At 43.0% G+C, this 12,691-nt stretch overlaps 1 protein-coding gene across 23 annotated transcripts in view; it reads right to left on the reverse strand.

The window, feature by feature from the left end:
• LOC129840290 (receptor-type tyrosine-protein phosphatase T-like) overlaps window positions 1–12,691 on the reverse strand; it is a 448,617-nt gene that overhangs the window by 282,664 nt on the left and 153,262 nt on the right. For all 23 annotated transcript variants that reach the window (XM_055908070.1, XM_055908143.1, XM_055908060.1 and 20 more), the window contains one exon: window positions 5,450–5,721. In XM_055908070.1, the coding sequence (XP_055764045.1) occupies window positions 5,450–5,721 (272 nt within the window). The remainder of the gene's footprint in view (window positions 1–5,449; window positions 5,722–12,691) is intronic.

Below are 12,691 nucleotides of genomic sequence, written 5' to 3' on the forward strand. Positions count from 1 at the left end.
TCAGCAGGCAGTATTGGTTTTGGTTATGTTCAGTACGCGTCCCCTGTTTTGTATTTTCTTCATGTTCATAATTATTAAACTCACCTTCTGCACTTGCTTCCTGACTCCCTGCGTATACGTTACATTTACAGACCGTTCTCAGCTGCTTTAATTAACAAACTGGCAACTATTTCAAGCAGGATCATGAAATATGAAAAGCAGAAAAGGTTATGTGTGCCTTAGCCTAAGAATGTGTGCCTTAGCCTAAGAACTAAGTAAATATGTAATTATAGCTAAGACAAAATGACCAAATATTCACATTAAAGTGAATATTTGAAATATTAGTCTTTCCACCTCACCAAGGTCATTATGTAATATAATTATAGAATACTCAAGTAACTGAATTCCATTAACAGAGAAATTCCTACATTTACTGTATTTCATTTACACAGAGAAAGAAATGGAGAGATAGAGGTTCAGTGAAGAGTGACGGGGCATGAATGAACATAAAGGGTTGTAATAGTGAGCGAGACGGGGTGAGAAATACAGTATATATCCAATGAACAAAAATAAACGCAACATGTAAAGTGTATGTTTCAAGAGCTGAAATAAAAGATCCCAGAAAATGTTCCAATTGCACAAAAAGCTTATTTCTCTCAAATGTTGAAGGACATTGTTTTTTGCATCCCTGTTATTGAGCATTTCTCCTTTGCCAAGATAATCCACCGGACAGGTGTGGCATATCAAGAAGCTGATTAAACAGCATGATCCTTACACAGGTGCACCTTGTGCTAGACACTGTTAGGTTCTAAATAACAGAGTAAGAAACTGACGGACACTATAAAAGCGCCAACCAAGTTTATTCACCCAAAGGATCGAACAGACAAATACATATTTGGTAGTACATATACCCCAATTTGGGTGGAGTCCCCTTCTCTCTGAACATTACATCTTTATTGCTAGACAGGAAGGTAGTGATGCGAGCAAAAAGCGGTTCCTTATCCCTTAATGTGACCTGACCTCGGCCCTCCTTTCCTCACTAAACCACATCTCTCCACTCTTATCAGTGCCTGCACACGTGATTGCCTTTCCTTTACTCAATACATTCCAAGCTTAATTGCCTCCACCACATACATTCCTCCTACAGATAACCATTAACTGCTAGTGTAGAAACCAGCCTATGGCACTGAATATTTCTATAGGATACCTGATAATTAACAGTATTTCAAGTGTAAAGTCAGAACTCATCAGCACAATAAAAGGGCACTCTAAAATGTGCAGATTTGTCACAACAAAATGCCACAAATGTCTCAAGTTGAGGAAGCGTGCAATTGGCATGCTGACTGCAGGTATTTCCACCAGAGAATTGAATGTTCATTTCTCTACTGTTGGAGGCCAATGTCGTTTAGAGAATTTGGCAGCATGTCCAACAGGCCTCACAAACGCAGACCAAATGTATGGCGTCGTGTGGGTGAGCAGTTTACTGATGTCAACGTTGTGAACAGAGTGCTTCATGGTGGCGGTGGGGTTATGGTAAGGGCAGGCATAAGCTACGAACAGCAAACACAATTAAATTTTTTCGATGTGAACTGTATGAACTAATATGAACTGTAATTCAGTAGAATCAATGAAATTGTTGCATGTTGCGTTTATATTTTTGTTCAGTATAAACAGTGGGCAGAACAAGTATTGGATACACTGCCGATTTTGCAGGTTTTCCTACTTACCAAGCATGTAGAGGTCTGTAATTTTTATCATAGGTACACTTCAACTGTGAGAGACAGAATGTAAAACAAAAATCCAGAAAATCACATTGTATGATTTTTAAGTAATTAATTTGCATTTTATTGCATGACATAAGTATTTGATACATCAGAAAAGCAGAACTTAATATTTGATACAGAAACCTTTGTTTGCAATTACAGAGATCATACGTTTCCTGTAGTTCTTGACCAGGTTTGCACACACTGCAGGAGGGATTTTGGCCCACTCCTCCATACAGACCTTCTCCAGATCCTTCAGGTTTCGGGGCTGTCGCTGGGCAATACGGACTTTCAGCTCCCTCCAAAGATTTTCTATTGGGTTCAGGTCTGGAGACTGGCTAGGCCACTCCAGGACCTTGAGATGCTTCTTACGGAGCCACTCCTTAGTTGCCCTGGCTGTGTGTTTCGGGTTGTTGTCATGCTGGAAGACCCAGCCACGACCCATCTTCAATGCTCTTACTGAGGGAAGGAGGTTGTTGGCCAAGATCTCGCGATACATGGATCCCATCCATCCTACCCTCAATACGGTGCAATCGTCCTGTCCCCTTTGCAGAAAAGCATCCCCAAAGAATGATGTTTCCACCTCCATGCTTCACGGTTGGGATGGTGTTTTTGGGGTTGTACTCATCCTTCTACTTCCTCCAAACACGGCGAGTGGAGTTTAGACCAAAAAGCTCTATTTTTGTTTCATCAGAACACATGACCTTCTCCCATTCCTCCTCTGGATCATCCAGATGGTCATTGGCAAACTTCAGACGGGCCTGGACATGCGCTGGCTTGAGCAGGGGGACCTTGCGTGCGCTGCAGGATTTTAATCCATGACGACGTAGTGTGTTACTAATGGTTTTCTTTGAGACTGTGGTCCCAGCTCTCTTCAGGTCATTGACCAGGTCCTGCCGTGTAGTTTTGGGCTGAGCCCTCACCTTCCTCATGATCATTGATGCCCCACGGGGTGAGATCTTGCATGGAGCCTCAGACCGAGGGTGATTGACCGTCATCTTGAACTTCTTCCATTTTCTAATAATTGCGCCAACAGTTGTTGCCTTCTCACCAAGCTGCTTGCCTATTGTCCTGTAGCCCATCCCAGCCTTGTGCAGGTCTACAATTTTATCCCTGATGTCCTTACACAGCTCTCTGGTCTTGGCCATTGTGGAGAGGTTGGAGTCTGTTTGATTGAGTGTGTGGACAGGTGTCTTTTATACAGGTAACGAGTTCAAACAGGTGCAGTTAATACAGGTAATGAGTGGAGAACCGGAGGGCTAATTAAAGAAAAACGAACAGGTCTGTGAGAGCCGGAATTTTTACTGGTTGGTAGGTGATCAAATCCTTATGTCATGCAATAAAATGCTAATTAAAAATCACACAATGTGATTTTCTGGATTTTTGTTCTAGATTCCGTCTCTCACAGTTGAAGTGTACCTATGATAAAAAATTACAGACCTCTACATGCTTTGTAAGTAGGAAAACCTGCAAAATCGGCAGTGTATCAAATACTTGTTCTCCCCACTGTATATATAGATCCTTGATGTAAACCTGCTTTAGAGCACTCAGGACCTGAGACTGGGGCGACAGGATTGTTGTTAGGGTTGTTGTCCAACAGGACAACAACCCTAAGGGCACAGCCAAGACAACGCAGGAGTGGCTTAGGGACAAGTCTCTGAATGTCCTTGAGTGGCACTCAGCCCGGACTTGAACCCGATCGAACATCTCTTGAGACGTGAGAATAGCTGTGTAGCGACGCTCCCCATCCAACCTTACAGAGTTTGAGAGCATCTGCAGAAAAGAATGGGAGAAACTCCACAAATACAGGTGTGCCAAGCTTGTAGCGTCATACCCAAGAAGACTCAACGCAGTAATCGCTGCCAAAGGTGCTTCAACAAAGTACTGACTGAAGGGTCTGAATACTTATGTAAATGTGATATCAGTTTTTTATTTGCAAAAATGTTTGAAAACCTGTTTTTGCTTTCTTATTATGTGTAGATTGATGAGGGGGGAAAACTATTTAATACATTTTAGAATAAGGCTGTAACGTAACAAAATATGGAAAAAGTCAAGGGGTCTGAATACTTTCCGAATGCACTGTATATAGAGAGAAAGTGAGAGAGAGAGATACCAGAGAGAAAGAGAAAGAGAGAGAGAGATAGAGAGAGTTGTGTGGGTACCTAAAACGATTTTTCCTCAAAGGTTATTTAACATGGTAATTTGCAATGAGCGATGATTTGCCAAGATAATTCTGGCTGAGGTGACTAAGCTCCCCACTCTGAGGTCCTTTTTGGGACCCATTTCAGCGAGGATTGAGGGCTGAAATATACTCATTTAGGACCATTTCAGCAAAATTGGATGAAAGTTGTGATGCACAAAGGTTGCCTCTGTGTGATGTAAAACCCCAGTAGATGAAAATTACCACATTGCTCATATTCCAGAGAGAACAAATTACTATCGCAATGTTTCGGTTATGCCTCTAAAACCAGGGCTGCATCTCAAATGACACCCTATTCCCTATTCAGTGCACTACTTTTAATCAGGGAGCATAGGACTCTGGTCAAAAGTAGTGCACTGTATAAGGAATACGGTCCTATTGAGGTTGGAGACTTTTTTCATGAAGCAAAAAACAGTTTTAAAAAGGTTGGCAAATAGGCAGTAATGAATGCTAGAAGAAGGACTTTCAAGTTGAGAAATAGATGAATAATTGTATTCAAATCAGAACAATTAACGTGGTGATTCTCATCCGATTCAATTTCACCAATGACCCCATGGTGTGAGTAACCGAGTTACTGAAAAATTATTTATATTGAAGTTTAAGCAATTTCTTAACCTTATTTTTCTAACTTTTGTAACGGTCGTCTAAGTTGTTCTCCTCCTCAGACGAGGAGGAGGAGTAAGGGTCGGACCAAAACGCAGCGAGGTATGTAGACATAATGATTTATTTACACAAGACGAAACACTATGAACACTTGAACAAACTACAAAACAATAAACGAAGTAGACAGACCTGAACTTACGAACTTACAATAATAACACGAAGAACGCACGAACAGGAACAGACTACAAACACGAACGAAAACGAAACAGTCCCGTGTGGTGCGACATACACAGACACGGAAGACAATCACCCACAAACAAACAGTGTGAACAGCCTACCTTTATATGGTTCTCAATCAGAGGAAACGTCAAACACCTGTCCCTGATTGAGAACCATATAAGGCTAATTACCAATGAACCTAAACATAGAAACACATAACATAGACTACCCATCCAGCTCACGTCCTGACCAACTAAACAAAGTAAAATAAAGGCAAATAAGGTCAGGAACGTGACAACTTTAGGAAGACTGCAAATAAACCAATTGGGTTCCATCTGAACATTCGCTGTCAGTGGTCGAACCGTATCGCATAATGACAGGCAATATTTATATAAAAATATAATTAAAAAAACATATTTCCAACAATAGGCCTACCACACAGCATACCGGTTCTGAACAGTGGCTTGAGCATTGCTATGATAGCGGTGTAGTGAACATATCAAACCTATTGTATATGCACCAAACGGAAGAAAACAGACAACAAATGGGTGGATTATTTGGACTTGTCCAATAAGAAACTATTTTGTTTTCCTTGCAAACATTTTTAAAATGTTTTATGTTGTGTGCCTTAATGAACACCACACCGATGTGACAGTATGTGGTGACATTGAAGATCTCCCCTCACCTGATAGGAGTTGGGCCAGAAGGTGCTGATTGCCAGCTCGGCCTTGACCCAGCCCTCGGTCACCGAGGCGGAGGCATTCCACACAGGGTTTCCCTGGGTACCGCCGTTCACCTTGATGTAGACGTTGAGCACCCCGGGACTGGAGCCATCGCGGCTGGATAGAGAGTAGTGGAAGTCGATGCAGTGGGTGTCGTTCTCCTTCAGGGTGGGCAGGAGCAGGTGGGCCTTCTGCCCCGACGCCCGGCCCGAGCCGTTCACCACCATGAAAGAACCTATCAGGGAGAATAGGGTAGAGAGTAGGGTGTCATTCAGATGCAGCCCGGGTTTAAGAGGCAAAACCAAAACATTGCGATAGTAATTTGTTCTCTCTCTAGCAATGTGGTAATTTTCATCTACTGGTGCTTACGTCACACAGAGGCACGCTTTGTGCACCAGAACTTTCATCCAATTTGGCTGAAATGGCCCTAAATTAGTATATTTCAGTCCTCGACCATCACTGAAATGGGTCCCCAAAAGGACCTTAGAGTGGTGAGCTTTCTCATACATTGAACAGTTTAATTGATTTTACTGAATTACAGTTCATATTAGGAAATCAGTCAACAAATACATTAATTAGGCCCCAATATATGGATTTCACAACTGGGGAGGGGCACAGCCTTGAGTGGGCCTGGAAGGGCACAGGCCCACCCACACGGGACCCAAGCTCACCCACTGGGGCCAGGACCAGCCTATCAGAATGAGTTTTCCCCACAAAAGGGCTTTATTACAGACATAAATACTCCTTATTACAGACCCCCCCCCCTCCCCCCCCTCTCAGACGAATCCGCAAGTTACATCAAATAAAATGTTATTGGTCACATACACATGTGTGACGACCCTCCCACTCTGTCTGCCGTATTCTCTCTTTGTTCTTGTTTCCTTATTAGGATGCCGGTGGGCGGAGTTGGGAGGGTCGTCAGCTACATGGGAAACACCTGGGCCCACTGTCAGAGGATAAATGCACCATTTCCCCATTCATGGAGGAGACTCTCTCCAGGCAGACACCTTGATAGATTTGTTTGTGTTTTTTGGTGTTTTTTGGTTGTTTGTTTTAGCATCTTTTGACACCCTGCATTATCACATTCATGCATGCAAAACACTCACTTACACTGCTGATTACTGATTAAACACACCATTGTATATTATACTTAGTTACTTTAGCTAATAAATATGTATTTTGTTACTCCTTTTCTCCACGTTGTCTCCCTTTTGTTACGGGCTTTGAGCCGGTTCGTGACACATGGTTAGCAGATGTTATTGCGAGTGTAGCGAAATGCTTGTGCTTCTAGTTCCGACAGTGCAGCAATATCTAACAAGTAATCTAACAGTTCCACAATTCCTCAACAACCAAACACACAAATCTAAGTAAAGGGATGGAATAAGAATATGTACATATTAATATATGGATGAGCAATGACCGAGGGCATAGGCAAGAGCCAATAAATGATATAAAATACAATATAAACATACGGGATGAGTAATGCAAGATATGTAAACATTATTAAAGTGGCATTAGTAAGGTGACTACTGATCCATTTGTTAGAGTGGCCAATGATTTCGAGTCTGTATGTAAGCAGCAGCCTTTCTGTGTTAGTGATGGCTGTTTAACAGTCTGATGGCCTTGAGATTGAAAAACAGCTTCTGTCTCTTGGCCCCAGCTTTGATGCACCTGTACTGACCTCGCCTTCTGGATTGTAGCGGGATGAACAGGCAGTGGCTCGGGTGGTTGTTGTCCTTGATGATCTTTTTGGCCTTCCTGTAACATCGGGTGCTGTAGGTGTCCTGGAGGGCAGGTAGTTTTCCCTCTGTGATGCGTTGTGCAGACCACACCACCCTCTGGAGAGCCCTGCGGTTGTGGGCAGTGCAGTTGCCGTACCAGGCGGTAATACAGTCCGACAGGATGCTCTCAATTGTGCATCTGCAAAAGTTTGTGGGTGTTTTAGGTGACAAGCCAAATTTCTTCAGCCTCCTAAGGTTGAAGAGGTGCTGTTGCGCCTTCTTCACCACACCGTCTGTGTGGGTGGACCATTTCAGTTTGTCTATGATGTGTACGCCAAGGAACTTTCCACCTTCTCCTCTGCTGCCCAGTCGATGTGGATAGAGGGGTGTTCCCTCTTCTGTTTCCTGAAGTCCATGATCATCTCCTTTGTTTTGTTGAAATTGAGTGAGAAGTTGTTTTCCTTACGCCCCACTCCGAGTGCCCTCGCGTCCTACCTATAGGCTGTCTCTTCATTGTTGGTGATCAAGCCTACTACTGTTGTGTTGTCTACAAACATGGCCATGCAGTCGTGGGTGAACAGGGAGTACAGGAGGGTGTGAGCATGCACCCTTGTGGGGCCACAGTGTTGAGGATCAGTGAAGCGGATATGTTGTTTCCTACCTTCACCACCTGCTGGCGGCCCGCCAGGAAGTCCAGGACCCAATTGAGCAGGGCAGGGCTGAGACCCAGGGCCTCAAGCTTAATGATGAGATTGGAGGGTACTATGGTGTTGAATGCTGAGCTGTAGTCAATGAACAGGTATTCCTCTTGTCGAGATTGGTTAGGGAAGTGTGCAGTGTGATGGCGATTGCATCGTCTGTGGATCTATTGGGGCAGTAAGCAATTTGAAGTGGGTCTAGGGTGACCGGTAAGGTGAAGGTGATATGATCCCTGTCTAGCCTCTCATGATGACAGAAGTGACTGCTTCGGGGCGATAGTCATTTAGTTCAGTTACCTTTGCATTCTTGGGTACAGGAACAATGGTGGCCATCTTGAAGCATGTGGGGACAGCAGACTGTGGCTGTTTTTTTTTGTACTCCATGATTGCCTGTAAACCCTGGCACATACGTCTCGTGTCTGAGCCGTTGAATTGCGACTCCACTTTGTCTCTATACTGATATTTTGATTGTTTGATTGCCTTGCGGAGGGAATAACTACACTGTTTGTATTCAGCCATACTCCTGGTCACCTTTCCATGGTTAAATGCGGTGGTTTGCGCTTTCAGTTTTGCGCGAATGATACCCTCTATCCACGGTTTCTGGTTAGGGTAGGTTTTAATAGTCACAGTGGGACTTCCTTATAAATAGTCCTATGCACTTCCTTATAAACTCACTCACAGAATCAGAGTGTAAATCTATATTACACTGAGGCTACCCGGAACATATTCCAGTCAAAACTTGAAGTGTGGATTCCGATTGGTCAGACCAGCATTGAATAGTCTTTGACACAGGTACATCCTGTTTGAGTTCCTGCCTATACGAGGGGAGAAGCAAAATGGAGTCGTGGTCAGATTTGCCGAAAGGAGGGCAGGGGAGGGCCTTGTACGCATTGTGGAAGTTAGAGTAGCAGTGATCCAGTGTAGCCTTGTTCTCAAATTAGCTTTGTTAAAATCCCCAGCTACAATAAATGCAGCCTCAAGATATACGGTTTCCAGTTTGCATGGAGTCCAGTGAAGTTCCTTGAGGGCCGTTGTGGTATCGGCTTGAGGGGGGATATACACGGCTGTGACAATAACCGACGAGAATTCTCTTGTTAGATAATACGGTCGGCATTTGAATGTGAGAAATTCTAGGTCAGGTGAACAAAAGGACTTGCATTCCTATATGCTGTTATAATTACACCATGAGTCGTTAATTATGAAACATACACCCCCGCCCTTCTTCTTCCAGGAGAGATGTTTATTTCTGTTGGCGCGACGCACAAAGAATCCCGGTGGCTGTACCAACTCAGACAGCATATCCCCAGAGAACCATGTTTCCGTGACACAGAGTATGTTGCGATCCTTGCCCTAATTTCATTTACCTTGTTATCTAGAGACTGGACATTAGCGAGTAATATACTTGGAAGCGGTGGGTGGTGTGCGCACCTCCGAAGTCTGAACAGAAGCCCGCTCTGTCCCACCTCTTTTGTGGCGATGTTGTTTTGGGTGATCTTTTATTCAAACGCTAAAATGTATTTGAAAGAAAACATACTATTTGAACCCAGACCCATCAAGTCTCAGGAATGTCTGAGGAACTATTGCGACTGAACTACTGTACTTTTATTATACAATATTGTTGAAATCTGCAAGGAGAGAAAAGACAGAGAGCAGAGAGATGGATCCAAAGTAAAGGTAGTGTAAAATGTGTGAGGTTCAGACAGGAAGAGAGATGAATAGGTGTGAGAGGACGTGCTGCTGGAATAACAAAGAATATATTGAAGCGACAGACATTCTCAGGGACGTTGCTTTGATAACTGAACACCAAGCCAGGGACATGTCACGGTTCTGGATCGAGTGCCTTCCAATTGATCTACTAATCTGAGGTAAAACAATACCAAGACATTTGTTTCTGTTTGGATACACACATTCAGAGCCCACATACTGGCCCCCCCCCAAAAAACTTTGTTTAGACTATCTCTAACCTTTTATTACCGTTTTATAGATTAGTATATGGTTTTATAGATTGCCTCACATTTGGCAGTAGGCCATTCTACATTGGGCAAAAAGATCTGGGAGATTTCTGGCACAAGGCAAGTGGCCTAAATCATAAAGGCTTTTGTCCATAATGTACCAACTTACATGAGAGAGTAGCAATTAGAGGATTAGGTTTAGTTATTAGAAAAACTGTCTTCGGACAACATAATTTCCCTCTAAATTCATAAAAACTGTAGATTAACTCAGTAAATTATTCCATGAATGGAATTATTTAATTTAGCTTCAATACTTGACCCAGACGATTACCTGATTCTAACTGATACACTTATCCCTTCAAACAACTAGCATGTTAGCACAGCACGCTAGCAGCCAGGGCAGCTCCGCTTGAAACCATAATGAATTCCCTGACACAAATGAGAACTTAAATGTGTCAGTGGAGATCAAATGAGAAGGTTAAAATGACGACAACCTCTTTCCAGGTAAATTTCGTCTGCCACATTATAACTCACCAGTGATACATGCTGTCTGCTAATGTGAATAGGGTCATAGACGATTCATCACAGAATTATGTTAAGCACATCAATGGGCTATGCAAAGACAATATATCAATCATCACAACTTTGGGTTCGGAATAGGGCAAATCAATTCAGAGTGGTGAACCAATATAGTGGAGACCCTAACCAGGCCATGGATAGTGAACTAGGCTGATTACATTTCTCATTTGCCTCAGCCACCGCCGTTTTATATCAGCACTCTCACCAACTTCATCTTGCCAACACACACACACACACACACACTCGCAGATACACACATTTTTACTCACACACAAATACACACACACACACAAATACACACACACACACAAATACACACACACACACACAAACACACACACTATACACACCCACCGCCTCCCTCCAGCATCAACACACAGCCAATATCTTCGATGTGTGTTAACCAGGCCCCCTTAACCTCTAGAAGTGTCTACCTGACGAGTACTGGGGTGTTACATTTCCTCACAAGTTTCACACCTTGTAGAGGCACCATGGGGTCATATGGAGAGCAATTCAATTACCATGAAACACATGACAATCTTCTAAAGTGACATATTTTGCTGACATGAAAGTGTAAGCAAATGTTAGCAAACAATGTGCAGAGGTAAAAGTGGTTACAGGACTCATCTCTTATAATGAATTGAACTTACTCCCTGCACCCCATATATAACACTGAACTAATGAAAATCCATTGTTATCTTCACTATGACTGACGTTGTTGGTATTTTGACATGTAGGCCTATATCACACCCCAAACAGCCACACAAGTACAGCCTATGGCATTTTTATTGTGATCCATTCATGGAAAAATAGTCTGTATGCGGTGCTCCTCGGCCCACCTTCTCCCATACACACTGAAATTAATCATAATATATGTACAGTTGAACTCGGAAGTTTACATACACTTAGGTTGGAGATAAAAACTTCAAACTCGTTTTTCAACCACTCCACACATTTCTTGTTAACAAACTATAGTTTTGTTAAGTTGTTTAGGACATCTACTGTGTGCACGACAAGTAATTTTTCCAACAATTGTTTACAGACAGATTATTTCACTTATAATACACAGTATCACAATTCCAGTGGGTCAGATGTTTACATACACTAACTTGACTGTGCCTTTAATTAAACAGCTTGAAAAATCCCAGAAACTGATGTCATTGCTTTGAAAGCTTCTGATAGGCTAATTGACATAATTTGAGTCAATTGAAGGTGTACCTGTGGATGTATTTCAAGGCCTACCTTCAAACTCAGTGCCTGAGTTGCTTGACATTATCGAAAAATGTAAAAGAAATCATCCAAGACCTCAGAAAAAAGATTGTAGGCCTCCCTAAGTCTGGTTCATCATTGGGAGCAATTTCCAAACACCTGAAGGTACCACGTTCATCTGTACAAACAATAGTGCGCAAGAATAAACACCATGAGACCACGCAGCTGTCATACCGCTCAGGAAGGAGACGCGTTCTGGCTCCTAGAGATGAATGTACTTTGGTGCGAAAAGTGCAAATCAATCCCAGAACAACAGCAAAGGACCTTGTGAAGATGCTGGAGGAAACTTGTACAAAAGTATCTATAACAACATAACCTGAAAGGCCGATCAGCAAGGAAGAAGCCACTGCTCCAAAACCGCCCCAAAAAAGTCAGGCTACGGTTTACAACTGCACATGGGGACAAAGATTGTACTTTTTGGAGAAATGTCCTCTTGTCTGATGAAACAAAAATAGAACTGTTTGGCCATAATGACCATCGTTATGTTTGGAGGAAAAGGGGGGAGGCTTGCAAGCCAAAGAACACCATCCCAACCGTGAAGCACAGTGGTGGCAGCATTATGTTGTGGGGGTACTTTGCTGCAGGAGGGACTGGTGCACTTCACAAAATAGGAAGGAAATCCTGAGGAAGGATAATTATGTGGATATATTGAAGCAACATCTCAAGACATCAGTCAGGAAGTTATTTGTTGCAAATGGGTCTTCCAAATGGACAATGACCCCAAGCATACTTCCAAGTTGTGGCAAAATGGCTTAAGGACAACAAAGTCAAGGTATTGGAGTGGCTATCACAAAGCCCTGACCTCAATCCTATAGAAAATGCGTGGGCAGAACTGAAAAAGCGTGTGCGAGCAAGGAGGCCTACAACCCTGACTCGGTTACACCACCTCTGTCAGGAGGAATGGGCCAGAATACACCCAACTTATTGTGGGAAGGTTGTGGAAGGCAAGCCGAAACGTTTAACCCTGTAACGGCTGTCATATTCGT

Source organism: Salvelinus fontinalis, chromosome 3 (assembly GCF_029448725.1).
Source record: "Salvelinus fontinalis isolate EN_2023a chromosome 3, ASM2944872v1, whole genome shotgun sequence".
Taxonomy (NCBI): Eukaryota; Metazoa; Chordata; class Actinopteri; order Salmoniformes; family Salmonidae; genus Salvelinus; species Salvelinus fontinalis.